Below are 22,169 nucleotides of genomic sequence, written 5' to 3'. Positions count from 1 at the left end.
CTCACCCCCCCAAAAAAAGAGTTGTTATTCCCCTAGTGTCTTAAGTTTCTGTTTGTTTGTAGAACAAAAAATAGAGATGATCATACAACAACATTCAAAATTTAGAATCTCTCCAGCTTTATTAAAACAAGGGACTTTTGTCAAAGACAGAAACAACATTGGCACTGACAAAGTACAAAAATAGACCGGTTCACATTCTCACAGCCTAGTTCAAACATTCGAATAGCGTCATTAAAGGGATGAACTGGTAAAAAAAAAAAAGATGTTAAAGATTCGTCAATCACACACAGTGCGACCCTTCCACCTACAAAACGAAGGGTTACAAAAAAGAACCAGATGCTTGTAGACAATTAAAAATGCCAACTACTTTGCATTCTTAAACACAGTGCTTACTTTCTGACGATGTTTTATGACGAGTAGATCCAAAACATGTCAATGGAAAACAAATGCCAGCTGGATAAGTAGCCTTTATAACCTTATTTACATCTAGCTGTAATGGGTCATTAGAGCCCTCAGTTCAGTCATTAGGCAGGTGTTTTCAACAGTGAACTGACTGGCTTGGAAAAAAAAGATCTGGACAGACCAGGCAGCAGGGCAGGAAGCTACGTGAATGTGCCATAGAAAGTGATAATGCAGTCACACTAACAGCATGGCTTCTACAAGGTGAGACAGTGCAGCAACTGAGGCGGTGACGGAGCGAAAGCAAGAGTCACGCGACCATACGAGAAGTTACTTCTGCGCATTTTGATGAGTGATTCCATCCGCTAGCAGCTCAGGTCGGAGGCACTCGATGGGGCAATGGATATTCTGAAAAATAAGAGTGCAACGTCAACATGAGGAGTTGATGAAAAGAGCTATATTCAATACTTGCAAAAAAAAAATATATATATATATATTCATCTCACTTTTCGAAGTGTGTTTTCTCCATATCTAATGGACTCCAACAGGGTGACATCAGAGCCTGGTCTGCGGCAGTTCTCACACCGCCATCCCTGTGAGACACAAGCAGGCACACACACGTCAATTAAGGCTCCATCTAATTCACCACAAAAAAACTGAAGGACCGATTTATCAAACCTGTTGTCCTCCATCGCAAGTGCAGGTGCAGATAGCGCCTAGGTACTCCTTCTGCCACTGGCTGCCCACCTGGTAGGTTTTGCCTTCATCGTAACACACTGACGCGTCTGTGTGAAAAGGCGTGCACAGTAAAACTCGGCTGCATCGGAAACTCCTCAACAACGGCGTCAGAAAACGTCTCTGGGTGCGAAAGAAGCCTTACGTGGTTCACACTTAAATTCTCCTTTGCTGTTTCCCAAGCAGGTGCAGCTCATGAGGTGTCCGTTCTCGGCCTGGCGATCCCACTGCTCTCCGACGCGGTAGTTCACGCCGTTGTCATGGCACCACTCTGCAATATGAGGCAAACTTGTAACGGAAATCGAGAGAAACCTGCTCGGTTATGTTCGAATATGTGAGCACTCTGCAAAAACTCACTCGATGAATCGCATCTGAAGTGACCGCCGCCCAGGCAGCGGCACCACAGCTTGAAGCCCGTCTCGGACATGCGCTCCCATTCGCCTCCGACGTCGTGGTAGGTGGCAGTGAAGGCGTCGTAACATGGGTCGTTGGTGGTGGGGACTCCACTCGATACTGGCAGAAGATTAGGATTGGGAATTAAAAAAAAAAAAAAAAGAAAATCACAGATCGACATCATTTTTGTAGTCTGCTTATAAACACGGTTTCATTTTCATAGTATAATGTTGAATATCTAAACAAGTCTCCAGAAATATGAAATCTGATCTGAGAGTTGCAAGTTGTTTCAAATTTATCTTGAATATTTTTCCATCTTAAGGGGTTTTTTAGTGAGAATTTTCTGGTTGAAAAGAAAAGGGATTTTAAAATTTGTTTTATATATCCTCTGGCTATAAATCTGGCTAAGTTGCTAAGTATCAACATTTCTGAACTACATCCATGTGCTGAAGTCTATGCTGACAAAAGTAGAATAAAAAAAAGAGAAAAAATTCAACAAATTTCATTGTTTAAGAACATCATTTACAACTTTTCTGTCATTTTTTTATAAGATAAAATATTTCTAATTAGTTTTTGTAATATTTAATCCCAACATTTAATGCCATTACAGTAGTAACGACTACGAGTCTGTTTCTGCTGCATATTTTCCCAAACGGATCAGAGATGCTATATTTTAAGACATTTTTGTTTTGTCTGCCCCGTTTGGAGTCCAGACTTCCCAGCAGGTCATTGCAGACGCTGCATCGCTATTTCCCTGAACACTGAGCTTACTTCTGTTTCCAGCTGTGACTTTTTGCTCCAGAATCTTGTGTTTGAGCGCGCCCAGCAGCGCCTCCACTATCACATTGTAGTCTTCTCCAGGAGTGAGTCCTATCAGGGTGGCGGTGGTGGCTGTGCCTGGCAGGCGGGCCTGTAAGATCGGGAATTGATTGAATTTGAAATGAGTTACATGGCTCCGGCTGCATGCTGCGCCGACTAAAATCGTTTTGGGTTTTGCTCCTTACCGTGAACATCTTCTCATTTCTGCTTGTGAGAGGATTGCAGGACAGGAGGTAGGAATTGCTCTGCCTGTAAGGCTTCCAGGAAATGCTGGTTTGAGTCTGGGCTTCCTGTGGCACTCCTGTCTCGTTAAAAAGCGAGGCTCTGATGGGAAATTTGAGCTTCACGACAGGCTGCCTATGGCCTTCTGCATCGGGGAGAGGGACAAACACCAGGGGCTCACGGACTTGCTCATTGGGCGACTGCGGGTTGCCTCCATTGTTGTTAAACTCTGTGTACTCCACACCCCCAACTACATCCTGGTTGGGTCCCGTAAACTGGACTTGGTTGTCTATGTGAGTTTCGGGCACATCCAGCCTGTCGCCAGCACCGGTGTGGTACGGCGGCGGCAGAGGCTGGGGAAGCAGGGAGTCTGGCTCTGGGCGGGAGAGACGAGGTTAGGGAAGCAAGCAGGTTAGATGAGGCAGAGCTACGGCGAAGCTAATTTGTCACAGCCACACAGGACGCGGCACATCTGCAGCTTTGGACTAAAACGCAACTATTTCATGACGTAGCGCTGCAAACACACGCAGATATTTTTGAATGACATTTGTGAAGACATTCAAACTATAAACAGGTATGTTTTTAAAAGAGCCAAACACTGTTTGAATGTAGTAGGCTTTCTACAGCAAAAAAAATGCATTTGAGCAAATAAAAGGAGAGGCTCAAATCTAATATTTTTCCAACTCATTTACCTGCAACCACTTTGTTTTAATATAAAAGGTAAATACTTACGAGTCCTGATCCTTCCCGCCAGAGGTGTGCTCCTCTGTCCGTTCTGGATGACGATGATCTTGATGATGTACTCTGTGGCTGGTTTCAGACCTGAACAGAAACATTGCACATCACGTATAGTTAATTTATTAGTGCAAAAAAAAAAAAAATACAAAGGGTGGCTACTTTGTTTTAAGAAGACTTTGGTACTGTTTAACTCTGAAATTAGATCGTATTAGTTGGACAAGAAATGATTTGGACGTACCAGATATGGTGGCGTAGTTTTGGCCAGCGTGGGGTTGTGGGATGAGCTCCTGCGGGGTTCTTCCCGTCTCCTCGTAGGTGATGTAGTATCCGGTGATTTGTGTGGGAGGTGGCTGCCAGGTGAAGGAGATGGCAGTGGGGGTCAAAGATGTAAACTGGAGGCCGGTAGGAGCCTGAACCACGGGTTTAACTGCAGAGAAAAAAAAACCCATCATGCGTGTCATGAACTATTTTCAAAAAAATTAATTCTCCCCCTTTAAGTTTCGACAAATGATGATTTCATTTACAGTAGAAAATAAGTTGCTGCTTTGCTGCTCCAGGACCTGAATGACTTGCCATTATTTATAGAACAATGAATACAGAAAATCGTGAAGGAGAAAGTCCTTCCATTAGTTCATGTCTTATGTTCTGGTGGTAAAGCAACAATTAAAATATGGATCCTTTTTTTTTTACCTTAAAAAAGGAAAGTATACTTCAAATAAATCAACTAAAGTTTTACAACAAATTCAGTATGTGTTGTTATTGTGAATGTTGGTGTAGTCCAAGTCTTGCTACTAACAAACTGTAAAAAAAAATAAAAATACTTTACACCTACTTAAAAGAAAGCGTATCTTTATTGTGCATCACTCTTCTTAGTCAACCATGTCCATGTGTGACTATAAAGGTCCAATTATGCAAAATTACCACATTGATGCTTCCCAAGGTGTCTAAAAGATAAGGCACACCGACTTGTTTTATACCTGTGTGACCCCGGAGAGTAAACGGAGCGCTCCTTGTGTTTCCATTCAGAGTGTACAAGTTAATAGAATAAGTGGTTCCTGGCCGCAGACCTGGAAAAACACAGAAACACGCACACTGTGAAGTGAGACCTATCCAACAAACCACTTCAGATGACAAACCAGTTCATTTAGCTGAGAGATGAGGCCTAACCGGTCAAAGTGTAGGTGTACGTGTCTCCTGGGATGGTCCTTCTGATGGTGTCACGAGAACCGCTCATAGGCGTAGCTTCAAGGAGGAAGCCAGTGACCGTCTCCCCCTTGGAGCGCCAACTCAGAGTTAAAGAGGTTTCCTTCGAATCGGTGACGTGCACACGGCGAGGAGCGCTGACCTCTGCATTGACCAAGTTACAAACAGATCAGTGAGTTCTGCAAATGTCTACATCATGGTGGAAGAGCCTTAAGCCTCATCTGTCATTTCTTTATGCCGACTGTTCTCGTAATCTTTCATGGAGGCCTCTTCCCTCTGACCTGCCAGTAATAATAACTCCACTAATGGTTCTGACCAAATAAAGCCTCAGATAAAGCCAAAAAGAAAAAAAAAAAGGAACTAGAAAGATTACAAAATGGCTTCCTCTTGGCAAGCAAACGATGAATACATTTTGGGAAGTAGAGAAGCCACAGACCTTCCAGTGTGGTTGCCTCTCCTTCCAGTGGTCTGCTGGTGACAGAGTTCTTCAAGGCGTAGACCTGAATCTGATACGTTGTTGCAACCTAAAGGACAAAAGACATATTACTGATGTGCCACCACTGAATAAAATGTATTTATCTCAGTTTTCATTTGTGTGCAAGAATGTTGTTTACCATAAGCCCTGGTACAACCACACGCGTGGTGTCTGGGGCAACGTTCATTTCTTTACGGGGACTGTTGATATTCTTTGGGGTGACGACCACGCGGTAGCCTGTCAGGCGGGCGTTTGGAGCCCGCCACGTAATCGTGAAGACAGACGGCCCAACCTCAGAGACCATCATGTCGGTCGGCGCAGGGATTACTAAAAGAAAGCCACCGAAGCAAACATTAAGCTTGCATGTACGCGAGTCATGCATAGGAATGTGTTTCCTAAATGCCTACCTGTTGCTTGGGTTCCCACTAACGGCGTGCTGGGAGTCCGGCCGTTGTAGGCAATGACCTTCACTGTGTACTCAGTCCCAGGACGGAGATCTCCCAGCACAGCGCTGTCCTGATCACCTCTGGGGGCCGGGCGAAGTTCTCTCTCTCCCTCCTCTGAGCTGGAGTACAAGACGCGGTAAGACGTCACCGTGCCGTCGGGTCTGTCCCACGTGATGCGCATGGAGGTAGAGTCGATGTCGGAGAAGATCAGGTCCTTGGGATGGTCCATGGCTGCGACACAGAAGAAGGAGGATGAAATATTCCTTTCATAGCAACGCTTGAGCTTTAACTCGTTTTGTACACCATCTATTTTTACGTCTTATCCTGTTCCCAAAACGAGATTAACTCCACAAAGTGTCCATCTTTCAAGATCTTTTTAACTCCAACCTTTACGTTGTTTAAAACTGTCCATTTCCTTAACAGGCATTTTCACAATTTGTACACTGTCTTTACAAGGGCTGCATCCCAAAAGGCATGGCTTTACAATGTTGCTGTAGAGACTGAGAACAGCAAATCCGTTGTTTCTGTCTTGTGCTAAACCGGTTTCTAATTGATGGAATAATTCTAAAGGAGCTTTAAAATGAATCTAATTATTTTGATTCAGCTTGTCCGCAGATGTCCATCCTATCCTGTCATTTTCTGACATTTCTCAAGGATTTTCTTTTCTTTCATACATCACATTTAAAGTATGTTTTTCTATTATATACAAGCCTCTTGTATGCATCAAACACATATTTTTTTTATCAAAGCAGCCCTATTCTTGCATCAGTTTCAGATGTTTGAATTACACTAACCAGTGAAAGCATTCTCCACAACAGGGGAGGAGGGTTGTCCACCATTGCCCAAGGCAGAAACGCTGACAACGTACTCAACTGTGGGCATCAGACCTATGAAAGACTTCTCTGTCGTCTCTGCAAAGCAAAAGTAAAATAGGTCAGTTTTTGAGGAAGATACCCTTATGTATTTAGGAATGTTACGTAAGAACATAGCATATCTTACGGGGAGCCACTACTTCAGAGAAGGAAGGTCCCAAACCATTCTTGGGGGCAACTGTGATTCTGTAGCCTCTGACTGGACCCTGAGGCGGAGACCAACGCACTTTAATGCCGTTGTCGGTCACATCAGTGACCCTCATGTCAGTGGGGGGTTCGGTATCTGAATAAAATGGGAATTAATGAAACGTTTAGATCCCTTCTAACAATAAGATCTCTTAAAACTGTGTATTTTTTTTTTCTTGTTCCCATCATAATACCTGTCCTGTGTGTTATGTAGACAGGCCTGTTGGAGGCAGGGCTGTCTCCTCGTGCTGTGACGGCATAAACCGTGATGGTGTAGTCAGTGCCGGGCCTGAGCCCAGTGATGGTGGCGGTGGTCTGGGAGCCTGGGATCGTAAACTCCTGAGGAGATTCACCACCTAGAAGCAAATAAATTAAATGTTGCCGTCGAACTTTGCACTTTTTGCGCAGTGTGGACCGCATTTAGAAATGAATCACGACTACACACTTGTGCCTCCGTAGGTGATCCTGTAGTTCTTCACTTCAACAGAGGGGGCGTCCCAGCGGATGGTGATGCTGGTAGGTGTGGATGACGTTACCTCAAGATCAGTGGGTGCATCAGAGACTGAAAAGCAGTAACAGAAAAGAGGTAAAAGAATGACATCGGTCATAATCAAAGATTAAAGGGATCTCACTTCAAAAAAAAAAAACTCACTGGTGGCTTGCGTTCCAGTTAGAGGTTGACTTTCCTCATTGTCGTAGACGGCGTACACATATATCATGTACTCAGCCTCGGGTTCCAGTCCGGTCACAGTGAAGTGGTTCTTGGATGGGGGCAGCCTGTCGTCCTTGGCTCGCCCACCGCTTGTCTTCTGGTACCGAAATCGGTAGCCCGTGATAGGAGATATGGGAGCCTGCCACTGAACGGTGAAGGAGTTGGTCCGGATGTCGGTGAAGCGCAGGTCAGTCGGCGAGTCCAGAACTGGAAGGAGGTTTTAGGAAATTGAACTGAATTGGAAATCAGCATAAAAACAAATCTGGAAAGAAATCTAAAACAGTTTGAAATGACTTGGAGGCTGTTTCATTTTAATAAATGTGGACAAGGGAGAAGAAATTAAAGCAAAAATTCTTCGCAGACGAGCGGAAAGTTATGTCTTTAAGTGATGTGAATCATCCATTCATTGGGTTTTCATCTATCAGTTGTTAAGATCCACATAGATTCTCACAAAGACTTTCATAAAGTCTGGAGAACTACTGATCGAGAACAATATGAGGCCAGGGATGGTTCTGACAGGTCTAAACTATATGAAACTACATGCAGTTTTCACCATATAAATGATGAAAATTGAGTTTTTGTCATTTTCCGTCAGCTTTCACATCTTCATAAGACAGCCTACTCCGTAATACTCACTCGTTCTCTGAGTCCCTGTAGCAGGTTCACTTTCTCGTTCACCGTAGACGCAGACAACACTGATACGGTACTCCGTGTTGGGCTGCAGGTCTTTATAGAAAAGAAGAGAAATAATAATAATAATAATTGCAACATGTAATTTTGCTGTTGCAACAGACACCGTAAACTGTGTGTTGTCTTACTCTGCAGCAGGAAGGTATTAGTGGCGCCACCAACATTGACTTCCTTTACGTCGTCGTCCGTGTTCACGGGGTGGTAGCGGATTACAAAACGAGAAATTTCACTGGGCGTGGCGATGTTGGGGATGGTCCACGTCACGCGGATGTGGTCTGGACCCACACCTCCAAACTGCAAGTTGGTTGGAGCTGGCACAGCTGGAAGAATGGAAAATTGAAGGTTATCTATGGACAAGACATTATTTAAATGAGACACTATGCACATTTTACAGCTAAATTCAACAAAAGGCATATGAATGGTTTGATTTGATGAAAAGAATAATCAGATTTTGTAGAAATCGGTATTTGCACATAAAAATCGACACAAGGGTCAAACAAATAAAACGCAGAGTGTGTCGCTGTGTCTCTGAAAATAAATTTCCCTTGAATTAAGTGGTAAAAAAAGAAATCACCAGCTTCGGTCTGTTTTGTGTATGTGGTCGGCTTGCTCTCTCCCTCCTCTGTAACTGTGACGATAGTGATGTCATAGTCCACGCCGGGCTCCAAGCCGTGAATCGTGTAATAACCAGCGGACGCCTCCACCATGTCTTGAAAGATGGGCATGCTCTGGCCTGAGGTAACTACCGTTATGCGGTAAGCAGTGATGGCGGTAAAGTTTACAGGGATCCAGCGCAGGCCAATGGTGGTGTCAGTAACGTCGACGAAGTCAACGTGAGTTGGGACGGGGATCTCTGAAAAGCGGTTAGAGCAGTTCCCAAGCACAGGCAAGACCAGACAGAAAGGAGAACAGAATTACATCAGCAACGTGTCATTCCAATTAAAGCAGTCAGAGAAGTACTGGGTAACAGAAGCCATGCCAAACAACAACACAGCAAATGAAAAAAAAACAAAAAAACAACAGTAACCATCAATTAAAATGAAAAAATGCATGCAATGTTTAAAGGTACTGGCCATGCTGGAGAGTTTGTATTAAATGTGATCTTCATGCAGTTCACAGCTCATCCAGTGATCATGTTAGTTTTAGCATTTAGCACTGCTTTTGCACAAAGACTTAAAACCTTCTTGAAGGTTTTTAATATCTGGCTTAACGTTTGACAAACATTGTCCTTGCCTGAGATGGAAAGCGGCTAACAGTGTTTTTGCTGTATTTACCAAAATAAGACAAAAATTTTGGATCTATCCTCCACTTCATTGTAATAAGAATCAACCTTTCTCGTGGTCTTTTAAAGAGGTTTTGGGTTAGATTCTGTTCATCCACAAGATATTTTTACTTATATACAATTACCTGAAGGCTGGCTGAAAAACAGTTGATCAAGAGCCTTACAACAATTATAGGAAATCAGGCTTCTTGTTGTTAACAGGGTCTGTTGTGCTGCTGCCCCTGCTATGTGTTTTGTTTTGAGATTTTTGGTTTGAAACTTTTGCCCAGAGATGAGAACAAAGATACAGCTTTAGGTTATTTGAATAATAAACCAATCTGCCTACTAACAAGACGCTTTCTTTTGGCACAGCTGTGAGGTTAACAGGGAAAGATGCCTTCCTGGCGGCTCTACCTGGGGTGACAACAGTGGATATCGGTACGCTCTCCGCTGGTCCCTTGAGAGTGAATACGCTGACGTTGTACTCCACCCCCAGGTTCAGGTTTTCCAGAAGGTATGTGTTTTGATCCGCTGCTACAAACTCCTCCACAAAGTTCCCTCTGTGGCCACTGCTTGGCGTGCTTGTCACTCTGTAGCCAGAGATCCCTGCGGAGAATAGGGGAGTGAAAGAGTTTTGAAAAAGTTGGACACATTATCAAATGATTGTGAGAAAGAGGTAATGGAGACATTCGTCCAGGTGGGCTGGGGATCTAAAGCCAAGGTCTAGACTGGGTCCCATCCAGCAGCTTGGCGGTGCGTGGGGGTGCTTAGTCAATATTTACCTGATGTCCTGGAGGCTGTCCAGTAGACCGTTAGATCTCCCGTGTCCGGGTTGGACACCACCCTGAGGTCAGTTGGAGGAGACACAGCTGCACAAGAGAAAAGATTTTATGCAGCTGTTAAGGTCTCGCCAAATTGTTTAAACAGTGCTCACATAAGCATTACATCATTCTGGCTATAAACACTTTAACAAAGATTCATGCTGAGCAGCCGTTATCAGATCTGTTTTCACTCCAGTCAAATGAAATGCAGACGCACTGGTGACAACGTTGCGGGTGATGGGGTTTCCACGGTTGCGGCCGTTGAAAATGGGTTGAACGCTGTAGGTGTACTGAGTTCCTGGGTACAGACCACTGATGTCAATACGCCCAGAGTCCGAGGTCTCTTCTCTAGGAGATTCGCCTTCCTCACTCGGGAGCACAGAAAGCTGAAGAAAGCAAAGAGAAAACGTTGTGATCAGCAGATACTCATAAGATGTAGCACAGCATCTAAAATCTGCTCCCAACTGACCAAAACGACACGCTGAGATTTCAGCAAACAACTAATCTCCTGGGGTTAGTTGCCTAACTAATCAGCTTCGTATATTGAAGACGGAGATGTAGCTTTTCACTGATGTATAGAAACGGCGACAGTTTTGGAGCTATCGGAGCAAAACGGCGGTGACCTTACCTTGTAGCTGAATCTGCGAACAGGTATCCAGCTAATAATGATGGAGGTGTCTGTGACCTCGGTGCTGAAAGGAGGAGCATTTCCCAACCGAGGATCTGCAAACAAGACAGAAGACATGAGTGAAAGCTCCACATAAAAAAAGACATTCTAGCCTGGGGTGAAAGTTTTCATTCAATTCAACTGACTGGTAGTGAAATACGCAGTGGTTCCCTCGCTCAGCTCATTGTTCTGCACAGAGTGTAACTCTGCCGTGTACTGCGTGTCTGGGCGCAAATTCTTTAAGGGGTACTGTGTGACCACTCCGGGGATTCTCCTCTCAACGGGGCTGGAGCCCTCGATGCTCAGGAGGAGGCGGAAACCAGTGACAACAGCGCGGGGAGCATCCCAGATGACCAGTGCGCTGTCATGTCCGATGTCAGTGAAACGTACGTTTGTGGGCGAGTCAGGTTCTGCAGGGGAAAAGAAGACATAACCCATGTGAAAAAAATCTGTCTGTGTTTTGTAATCTGTTTTATTTCTTTTTTTTTTTTTATAATCTGAGCTTTGAAGTTTAAAAAAATAAATAAAAACAGTGCCCCCTACTGGTGGATTTTTCTCCAACAAGCGGCTGGCTCTCAGAATCGCCTCTGACGGCATAGATGTAGAAGCGGTAGAGCGTTCCGGGCTGCAGGTGGGTGATTTCAGCGTACGCGTTGGGGGAAACGGGCAGCTGAAGGGGCCGCAGCTCGGTGCCGTCCTGGCCCATTGGTGAGAAGACCACCCTGTAGCCGGTAACCTCGGTGGGTGGACCCGCCCAAGTAATGCTGATCCTGGTATCTGAGACCTCGTAGAACTGCAGGTCGGTCGGCGCTGGGATCTTTTCTGTGGAGAGGAAAAGATTTGGTCACACATAGTTAAATATCAGGTGTTTCTCATGACGTTTATTGAAACTCTGGAGAACAAACATCTGTTAAGCATTACTTCTTACAAGGATGAATACTCACTTTATGGTTTAGAGCAGCTATGACCTTTGCCTCATTGGTATTTGATGATCTGTGTAACCCAATAGCTATTCTTTACTTGTTATGTGCATATTATTTTTTTATCATAAAGCAAATGATCTGTGAAATATTTGCAAGACCTCTACCATATTTATATTAGACAAGGAAGAAAGGTAATAATAATAAATAAATAAAAAACCCAAGTGTTTATAATGATCAAAAAGGAAACATCCAGCTTGTTTTCAAATTCCAAACTTGAAAGGTAAGTCCAATAAAGGTTTTAACAGTTTCCAAGTTGAGCTTTTGCCAAAGTTTGGCTCAAACAAGGTGGAAAATCCAGAGCAAATACTAAAGCAACAGAAGGAATGAAAGTGATAGTCGGTTCCTACAACATCTGTTTTTATTTTTCAAGGATTGATTTCCCAGTCCAGCCACAAGAAAGTAAAAGAAATGATGATCTTTTATAAACGTTGTGCTAAGGATTTATGAGGTGTTTGTGCTTTAGTAGGGGTGTTGGCTCCATAAGCATTTGTCCTTCCAAGTGTTAAAACTTTATCTCGAAAGGCTTTGCCGTCCCCCTCTCCCCCCATAAATCACGTGCTTGTCAAAACTCAGACTGCGAAGATGAGAAAAATATTTAACTTACTATTGAAGTTATATCATATAATCGATGCCTGACAGCTTGTTTTAATAACCTTCCACATCGTAAGAATTGTTTTTCTAAATCTAATCAGCTAAACCAAAGAGCCATCCAGCTTCATACGTGTGGTGCTGAATTTGATTATCTGCGCAGTTATCTTACTTGCAACATATCGCAAAGCAGTCACTTATAATGTGTACCTCGTCTTTGCGAGCCGGCCGTGCTGACCCGCACAGAAACAGGCTCACTCTCCAGGTTTTCCTCCACAGCATAGATACTGACGTTATAGAGGAGACCTGGGCTAAGGTCCACCAGGGTCACTGAAGTCTCCGACTCAGGGAGGATGAGCTCGGTGCTGCTGCCTTCCTCTGACGGAGTGTAAACCAAGCGGTAACCTGCGAGCACATGCACGGAGTTGACTTACACAGCCCAAACATTCGAGTAATAAGCGCAGAAAGCCGGTTGTTACCGGTGATCGGAGCCTGAGGTCTGCTCCAGCTGATGCGGATGGAGGTTTCCGTGATCTCATCCACGGGAAGCAAAGTGGGTGTATCAGGAGCTGGCGGAGGAAATCAGGGAAGTTATGCAAACAAATTTTACAAAGTTGGACAAAATTTGATGTATTCTCAATTTTCTTGTTATTTAAGAAGAGTGGTAGAAATTTTTTCCAACCGGTGGTCTGTGAGGTGGTCAGGATGAGGTTCGGGTGTCCGTCTCCCTCGGGCATCTCGTACACGCTGACGTTGTATCTGCGGCCAGGCTCAAGATCGGAGATGGTGACCGACGTGGTGGTGCGGGGAACATCTGACGAAGCACAAAAAGGTTTGATGAAACACCCAAGAGGTTATTAGTTACAACACAGCTCAAACAGTTAAATGCGAATGTGCTTTTCAAGTTTATTCCAAAGTAAATTAATTCTGAGTCAAACACTCACCCAGGTACTTTGGTGTAGAGCCCTCCTCGATGAGCTCATACTCCAACCTAAAGCCAGAGATGGTAGAAGAAGCCGAGGTCCACGACACCACAAAGCTGTTGGAGGTGATCTCTGTTATCGACTCAGACATGTCCACAATCGGCGGAGGTGGCGTCGTCTCTCCTTCCCATGTCTCCACTTTTTGGGATTAGTTGGGTAGGGGAGAAAGGCATTTTCTTTAAGGAAGTGTTCTTGATTTTGTGGCATTCAAAGATTGTTAAACCCTGCAGTGAACTTACAGGAGCCGTAAGCGGTTGTAAAATCGAAACGCGTGACCTCGCGTTGCCCGTAGTGCATAATGCTGATTAGCTGACCCTCGTAGGTCACACCTGGACGCAGTCCACCGATGGTGTAGGAATTGAGGTGGCCAGGAATGGTGACCTCCCTCCATGGGTTACGACTGTTTTTCTACAAAACAGAGTAAAAAAGACAAAGAGCTGAAGGCTTCCAACTCTGTTTTATGATGAAGAATATTTCCTCTCATGCTGCTGAGAAGCTTTACATAAACAGAGGTGAGAGTAAGCTTGTTAAATGAAACTAACTGCATCCATGAGAGCTCTTCAACTTAAACTAATGATCCTGGAAGTCATTTGATGATAGGCGGTGTCCAACCTAGACAGGTTACCAGTCCGTCAAAGAACCAAACTCAGACAAAAAAAAAATGCAACATTTCGACAGGAAGCACTCAAAAGAAGGCTTCACCTGCACAGGGAATGTGTGTAAACTAGCTGGAACAACAGTATGTGTCACAGAGAGTTCATGGACTCAAACTTTGGACTAAATCAACAAAGACTTTCCACCTACAAACTCTATGAATTCTCACAAAAAAAAAAAAAAAAAAAACACAACGAAAGATAAAATTCCTAAAAATCTCAGTGTGACTTACAAGTCTCCATTTGAGGATGTACTGGGTGACATGGGTAGACGGTGGCACATTCCACTGAATGGGGTGGGAGTCTGGCTGGCTTCCTGCTTCTGTTATGAGCACCTGGACGGGTCTGGAGCCGCCTGGGGAGTATCAGCAGCAAATGGTCGAAGAGGCATCAGTAAAAAGCACAAAATGAAAATGTGGCTTACATAAAGAAAAAGAAAAAGACTTGTGAATAACATGACAGTGTGACCTGCGGAGGAGACCCGGGGACTGTTTGATGAGTTACAACTAAACGATTCAGAGTTTTGGGACAGAATCAAACCGCCAGACGACGCTAAACCGGCTCAACACCTACTGACGGCTGACAGTCTGAAATGACACCTCCGCGTTATATTCATCACTTTTATTTGCCCCCTCGTTCTCATATGAACTCATTGCACAGGCTCACCGGTTGTTCACCCTGCACAAACAGTGCATGGCCCTGATAGAACGATAAGCATCACAGCTGTCCCTTTTTAGGTCAACATTAGCTCCTCGACTCAGTTCAAAGTAACAGTTTAGGCAACTTTTGTGTAAATAAGGACAGGAGGTTTTCCGAAACTTTTGCCTGTCCAATGAATTATTTTATCTGAGCAGGACAGCAAACATTACTCAGCAACAGGTGAGGGAGGAGAAAAAACAAACTGTAAACTTCAAAGGTTAAAGGAAATGACAGGGGTGTTGAGAGTGAAAAAAAAAAAATCCAGCAACAAGAGCTCTGTTTTACATACAACATGGGATGGTAGGTAACTTTGCAAGAAATTAGCATTCGCTAAATTCTGATGTTTATGGAAGGGCATTTTCTCTTACCTGGGTAGGCCTGCAGCGGTTCGCATCCCATTTCTCCTCTTCCTTTGCCATAGCAAGTGCATCTGTAGTGATACCCACTGATGACTTTGTCCCACTGCTCTCCAATCTGATAGACCACATTATTTTGTTGATCTCTGCACTGATCTAGTAGAGGAAAACCAAGCAGATGGGAAAGCTGAGCTGGTTGGACAGAGAAGGTTGGACGTGGAAATGTGGAGCATTGACCAGCGAAGATAGTGAGCCACAACCCAACCTATAGCATCGCACTTCCAGTAGCCGCGTCCCTGTCCGAAGCAGGTGCAGTTCATCATGTGACCCTCGTTGTGGCGCTTAGAGAACTGCTGGCTGACTTCATAGGTCAGGCCATCAACAACGCAGTTGTCTGAACACATAAAGAGAAGCATGAATTTTCTCTCCAAACTCGAAAGCTTTCAAATGCGCGTCTTCTCAAGACAACTTTAAATCATCTTTATTTCAACTCTGCATGGAGTCAGTTGTCTCACCTCGCAGCTGCGAATGGGCAACGCAGTTCCACTCTCCACGGCCATTTCCCAGGCAAGTGCACTCCATCATGTGACCCATGACGTCATGCCGTTTGTCCCACTTGTCTCCGACACGGTGCATCACTCCGTCATTGGTGGTACATACCTCCTCGTGGGCTAATTAGGAAAAGAGTAATTAAATGCATAAAACCAACTGTTTTTTTTGTTGTTTTTTTTCTTGCGCGTGCAGTTCAAACAGTTCCGTTTAGAGCTGTGCTACATTTGTGGATGTGATAGCCTTTACCAGCAATTTTTTTCATACTTAATTATTTGCCTTGGAAAAACAGAATTTAGATAAATTAGATAAATCTTCTGGAATATTTTGAATCTTTTTGCTTAATATTATGAATTTACTGGAAACCCGACAAAACATCTGACAAAACACTTCACACTAACCAGCCATGGGGCAAAATCCAAAACGCTGGTCCACGTCATAGTTGTAGGTGGTACCGCACCATCTCATGCCGTCACGGCGTCCATCACTGGTACAGTCTGTGTAGTTGCGACCGCTGTAGAGGTACGGGAAGTGGCAGAGGGCACCGTTGGAGTTCCCACCTTGTGTCACCACAACGGCTGCAATTTTCACAGAAATGATATAGTTACTCCCAAGCTCTAATCTGGCTAACGGTAACAAAAGTCAACACAACACCTCGACAAAGTCACTGTCGTTGTTAAGGTAAAAACGACATCTCTGCTTCAGAGTCTCACCAAATTTTTCTGTGCAGAAGGAATACTGCTGATCTCTCTCGTAGTCGGATGTCGTGGAGCACCAGAGCTGCCCGTCAGTGCGTCCATCTGAAGTGCAAGAGTAGTACGTCTTTCCCATGAAGACAAAAGGGAAAACACACGACTGGCCATTAGAATTGCCGCCGTACGCCTGGTTCCTGGCCTCTGCATGAACATGAGTGGAAATAATTTAGTAAGAACAGACATAAAGTGACAGAAATCAAAATTGAATTTGCGCAAAAAATTCAGTTTGCACTACAGCGGTACCCTATTTTTCAGTGAGAAGCATATTTTCTGTTCCATTTCAATATACACTCACCCCATTCCTGACAGCTGACTCCATTGCCCAGGCATGTACACAACATCTGTTTGCTGCCCTGGCTCCTGATCCAGCGGTGCCCGTCAAAGTACGAGGAACCAGAGTCTGTGCGGCAGGTTCCTTCGGCGGTGGGCACATGACGATGCAGCAGAGCCTGGGTTACACCAGTGCCTGTTAACAGATCATCAAAACCATGTCAAGGACTAAAGTTACAGGATATTTATTTGTGTTTACATGACCGCCTTTAACAGAACTCACCTCGGCCTGTGCTCTGTCCTTGACAACTCGATTCTCCCCTGCCGTTACCCAAGCACACGCACTGCATAGCGTTTCCCCTGATGTCAGTTTTTGTCCAGGTGTCTCCGATCCGAAAAGACCTCCTGGTCTGGGGGTCATTGCAACGGTCTGGTTCGGAAATAGTGACAAATGAGCTTAGCGCTGAAAAATCAAACCAGGCCTATTTGCTTAAACGCAGATTCAGTTCGTACTTACTCCTTGAGGTACAGCTGATACGTCCATTTCCTTCTCCAAGGCAGGTGCAATCCAGCATCATCCAGCCTTGGTATGGTCTTTCCCAGGTCTCGCCAACCAGATACGATGACGCAGCGTAGCTGTCAAAGCATTTTTCAGCTGCAAAGATAAAAAGCAAAGTAATGGGTAAGCACGGTTCAGGATTAAACGCTTAAAAGGGTTTTAATGCTTTCAGGGGAGACACTCACCCACAGGTTTGCATGTCCATTCTCCCTTGTTGTTCCCAAGACAAACACACTCCAGCATGTATTCACCGCTCTCATGAGGCTTCTGCCAAGTTTCCCCAATTTTATAAGACCTCCCACTATCATGGCAACGGACTGTCGATCACCAAAAGAGGTTTATTATTGATATAACAAATATTACTTTTGCATCTTGGACACGCATCTAACACTAAAAGGCAACACGGTGTCATGCAGCATTAATAAACAAGTTCTCTGTCGTTTCACATCGACATTTGTCCTGTGAGCTTTAGAATGAAAGTGTAACCTACATGCTATGGTACAGCTGATCTTTCCAGAGCTGACGCAGGTGCAGTCCCACATCAGCCCGTCCTTTGGTCTCTCGTAGATTTCTCCCACCCGGTATGTCCGGGCATTGTCCTTATCGTAGCAGGTCTCGTCCGCTGAGACAAAAAAACAGAGGAAGCACAAAGGTCAAGAGTTATTGTGTGGCTATATTGGACTGTTGTCCTGCATTTGTCTAAAAATACTCAAATCTAACATCTGGATCTTTCAAGCACTTTAACTTTGCTTGTCAGTGCTTTAATGAAAACGTCTGAAATTGTTGACATTGGCTTGGAGAGGTGGACTTCAGATTTTTTGACTGACCTGCAGGCTTTGTTTTGCACTTGATGCCCGCTGCTCCATTGCAGGTGCAAACCAATGTACTTCCACGGTAGGGTTTCTCCCACTGCTGGTTCCGTCTGTAAGAGTTACCATTCTCCTCACAACTGTCTGAAAAGTAAAAACGTGAAACCACACATTATGAGCTGCAGTTAGCTTAAGTTGAATCGCTCTCAAAACAAACATTAGATGCAACATCTCACATTTCATTCCAATCCGTAAGTTTAAAAGCATCACAAAGTCACACACGAAACAACTTGTGTTTACCTGGAGAGAGAGCAGATGAGTCATACAGGTCTGGATACACCTGATACTGACCGGTTTGCCTTTTGCTCTTCTTCGGGGCGCAGTGGACTGCGCTACTTACGCACAGCGCAACCAGCAACCCCGTCAGTGGGCCACTAGTCATTTTGTGGATGGACACGGATTTCAATGCAAAATTTAATAATATTAATAATAATAATAAAAAAAGTTTAACTACAAAAAGACAGAAGGAGGTGTGTAGAAGCCAAAGCTTGGAGAGATTTTTTTTTTTTTTTGGAGATTCAGCTCTCTGCAGCTGCTCCAGGTAGTTCCGATTGCAGCTTTTGCACCAGAATGAGGAGAGGCGAGAGAAGCGGTTTTATACCAGGACGCTGCTCTGCCCCAGGGGGAGGGATTTTTACTGGAGTTTGGGTCATCCTCCTGCGAGTGAGTAATACTCACCAGTCACTTTCAGTGCATGAAATCAGTCAAAAATAACTGTAAGGTGTAAAACTAGTGTCGAAACTACAGAAACGGACTAAACATTTGTGTATGAATTGTTCTAAATTCAAGATAGCAGTAATTTATTGTACTGATAAATCAAGTACAATATTTATTCTACCGCCATCTACTGGTATTTTTGTGGAAGGACGGCTGCACTTATTTTTGTTCAAATTAATTTCAGTAGTGTCTTTACTAACATCTATCGCAGCATGCAAACATATTTTGTCCGTAAAGAATGTGTAAAGAATATGCACCCTTTCAGAAAGAAAAACTAAATGAAGTGTGGGACTATAGCATGGTAAAATAAAGTCAAACACATTCACAAATCCATTTTTTTAAATTGGACTCAAACTGCAACATGAGATGACCTTCAGCAATATCAACTCAAACCTTCGTCTCAGTCATGCAATATATACCAACCTGATTTATTTATGACTTTATGTACTTGCTGTCTTCAAGGCCCAATCTAGTCAGTTAGACCATCAACATGCACATACATGGTCTTATTAACTTCTCAGCAGGTGGCATTGACTGTTAGCATCATCCAGCCATAGAAAAAGAAAAAAAAAAACTCCAAACTTTTCATATTTACTTACCTACACTTTGTTTTTTCCAACACCAGAGAAGTTTAGTTCTGGTGTTCTCCTGCTATGGGAAATTTGAACAAGCTTTATACTTTTACAATAAGAACATAGAAGTAGGTGCAGAATATATGTTTTTTTTAATTATTTATTAAATTTACTAGACGATGTCACACTTATGTCAACTCAGCTGAATAAGGAGAAGTGAAACCCTGCTAGACTGAGGCTGAAGGTCACACATCTTATTTCTGTCTAGTTTGAGAAATACTTTTTTTTTTCCCCCTCAAAATTTCTCATGAGTCATTTCGCAACATTTATTCATGGCTTTACAAAGAATTTTATTCTGTGCTAAAAAGAATAGGAATATAGATAACCTTCTAGCATTGCTTTCCAAACCAATTCTTTGTTCCACAATTTATGCCAAACCTTCATTTAAATCTAAATCTCGTAATTTGCTCTAATAAAATTATGGGTTCTTCAGCAAGAAACAGATTTAATTAAGGTACCAGAAATGTATTAAAAACATAATCACGTTTCCTTACATGGAACAGCTGTTTTTCTTTTTTTTGTTTTTGTTTTTTTCCAAACTGCCTGGTTTCGTTCATCGTGTCGCTTTTCCTTTCCTTCATTTTGACCTGTCTGGTTAAGCTCAGCGTGCCAGACACAAATAAACAGCTTCATTTAATTTTCTTGACTTTTACACTCAGCTTCAATTTGAAGCAAGACAAAGGACGAGGTCTTGTTATGATCCTTGAGCATCCAAGTTTTGCCAAATGTATTTATGGATCTCGCCTGGAAAGTATTTTTGCTGTATACAGCAACTCCTGTCACAATACATAAGAAACAAGCGGAGCCAGCGGCAACGAACATAAAACCAAAATTTGGGGAAACAGCGGGGGAATGAAAGCATAAACCCTGTTGGCTGAAGTGAGCAAAACTGAGTCATCATTTTCTTCCATGTGGAAAAAGCTTTTAAATTATTTCCATTTGTGGAACAGCCCTAAACTGTGCAGGATCAAAATACCTCAGACCTTAAGGTATCATTTAACTGGCGTTTCCAGGTCCAGTGATGCTATACCCCAAGCTTCCTGGATGTTCACTCATGCAGCATGGGTGGGAAACTTATGCAAGAACGAAAAACATAAAAAAAAAATAAAAAAAATCCCATCCTGAATTCCTGCTATTATGGTACATTATGGGTTTGGGGTATTGTGATGTAACGTCTTTGGAGGTTTGGTGAACCTTATATGAATTTATGAGCTGTCCCTGTGGAAGCTTCTGGAAGGCAGCCTGGCTTTTGTCAAGTGTTTCACCTCATCTCTTGTTTTCTTTCTTTGTCTGTTTTTCTTGCATAACATCCATGTTTTCAAGCAGGATTCATCTCCATGCCGCAAGTTTCTGTAGTGACTTATATGAAGGAGTTAGCTGGGGCCTGGGTTCCACTTTTTAGACTGTTGTGATTTTTCAAGAATATCAGAGAAACACTGAACATGGTTTATGCTCAAGAAATGGTTGCATACTCTAAAATTTATGTTTTTTTGTTTGTTTGTTGTTGTTTTTTTTACATTTGCAGTACAATTTAAAAAGTTGTTGGTAGCTGCAAAGTCATTTATTTTTATGCATAGAACAACTTCTATATTTCAAAGATTGCACAAGTAAAGTATTTTTTTCAGCAGTTCAGCATTTTTAGTCTTTTAAGGCAAAGTTTGTTGTCTTAAAAAGATAAAAGGGTTTGGTTAACGATTAACGATTGGATTTGGTGATGAATCTGAAAAAGAAATGAATTCTTGGTGTTGAAAACTAAATAAAAGGCTTTTCCATCGTCTTGTCTGAATAATGAAACAGAAAATTAAACTTCTTAAACCTCCACCTCCACACGGGAATAATTCTCCATTATGAGGTGCCTCATCGAAAATAAATGAATCCTACGAGTGCAGCTGTCTCCATTTGTCCCTAATTTAAAGTTCACCAAAAGCTTCAGAGGTTCAGCAGATGGAAAGCCTTGGGTCGGCTTGTTTTCAAAGTTTGGTTCTCCACCCTAAACTCGCTAAACTGTGGCTTGGCACTTCAGAGAGCGAGAGCCAGATGGCCTCAGATGGATGGGATAGGAGTGGGGGTGGGAGTGAAGTATTTTGGGGGCCTGGGGGTGTGAAGTAACTGGGGTTGAAATGAGTTAATGATTATTTTGAGCAGAAATGTTGAAAGTTGAGATGATGGGTTTTATGCAATTCAAGGGAGGAGATGAGCATCGTCCGCTGCTGTCTCCATGTCCCACCGGTGCACTGCTGTTCAGAATATAAGCAGAATATAAGCAGAGCGTTGAGCTATAAAGGAGCATGACAGTTATGCAGAGGTTCATGCCCCAGACTGTCGGTTGGTGACTGAAAATAGTTGAGCAACACACTTTTAGTTTGTCAGCATTCTCACCGGTCAGCATCATGAATCAGTCCAAAATTTCTGCACAGGATGTGAAGACCGGGTGCTGCTTAGCTGTTGACACACTGGAGAAGTCACCCTTGCGAACGCAAACGCTCTGAAGATGCATTAATCAAAAATTCCATAACACAACGCAACAAAAACAGCGTCGCTGTGGAAACGAGATTGGGTGGGGACCCTTTGTAGAGCGATACAAAGGTCAGGTCAGTGATTGGCGCTGATGGTGGATCTTCATCCACTGAATTACATACTGAGTCACAAACTCACACGCCCATGTCATGAGGTACCCAGTGTCCAGAGGAGCAAGTCGGTGCTAAGACGGCGTGCCAAGTTGTTAGTGCAAAAAGAATAGACGGCTTTACCTGCGGCCTTCGTTGTCCTCATGCTGAAAGCAACACAATAACTTTTAGACCAAGCTAAATGCAAGCAGATGTTCATAAATTGGTATTGGCTTGAAGGAAGAAATAAAAAGCAGCAGGGATTAAACTGAATCTTTTCTCCATGTTCTTATTTACCTAACATAGGGGTG

At 43.4% G+C, this 22,169-nt stretch overlaps 1 protein-coding gene across 2 annotated transcripts; it reads right to left on the bottom strand.

The window, feature by feature from the left end:
• Window positions 1-93: 93 nt before the first annotated feature.
• fn1b (fibronectin 1b) lies at window positions 94-18,452 on the bottom strand. Of its 2 annotated transcripts, XM_015047559.1 has the most exons (46): window positions 18,144-18,452; window positions 17,862-17,987; window positions 17,525-17,656; window positions 17,220-17,351; window positions 16,993-17,130; window positions 16,759-16,905; window positions 16,501-16,671; window positions 16,164-16,346; window positions 15,852-16,028; window positions 15,417-15,572; window positions 15,167-15,295; window positions 14,914-15,057; window positions 14,080-14,201; window positions 13,433-13,601; window positions 13,155-13,331; window positions 12,893-13,024; window positions 12,690-12,779; window positions 12,421-12,615; window positions 11,183-11,461; window positions 10,786-11,049; window positions 10,601-10,695; window positions 10,190-10,358; window positions 9,934-10,020; window positions 9,566-9,757; window positions 8,465-8,743; window positions 8,019-8,210; window positions 7,837-7,926; window positions 7,141-7,407; window positions 6,934-7,050; window positions 6,683-6,844; window positions 6,430-6,585; window positions 6,225-6,341; window positions 5,392-5,661; window positions 5,124-5,311; window positions 4,946-5,033; window positions 4,474-4,653; window positions 4,284-4,373; window positions 3,545-3,733; window positions 3,301-3,390; window positions 2,532-2,944; window positions 2,299-2,437; window positions 1,492-1,647; window positions 1,280-1,405; window positions 1,078-1,184; window positions 906-992; window positions 94-807 (listed from the first exon to the last, which is right to left on the bottom strand). In XM_015047559.1, the coding sequence occupies exons 1-46, from the start codon at window positions 18,283-18,285 to the stop codon at window positions 730-732; spliced, it is 7,329 nt and encodes a 2,442-aa protein (XP_014903045.1). In that variant the 5' UTR covers window positions 18,286-18,452; the 3' UTR covers window positions 94-729. The 2 variants fall into 2 exon arrangements, with proteins under 2 accessions (XP_014903045.1, XP_014903046.1); XM_015047560.1 differs by lacking the exon at window positions 8,465-8,743 and having other exon boundaries at window positions 18,144-18,451.
• Window positions 18,453-22,169: the final 3,717 nt, after the last annotated feature.

The sequence above is a fragment of the Poecilia latipinna genome, unplaced genomic scaffold (genome assembly GCF_001443285.1).
Source record: "Poecilia latipinna isolate Pla-1442-1.1 unplaced genomic scaffold, P_latipinna-1.0 Scaffold833, whole genome shotgun sequence".
Lineage (NCBI taxonomy): Eukaryota > Metazoa > Chordata > Actinopteri > Cyprinodontiformes > Poeciliidae > Poecilia > Poecilia latipinna.
Note: the sequence above shows the minus strand (reverse complement) of the source record. Positions and strands in the feature narration are given on the sequence as shown.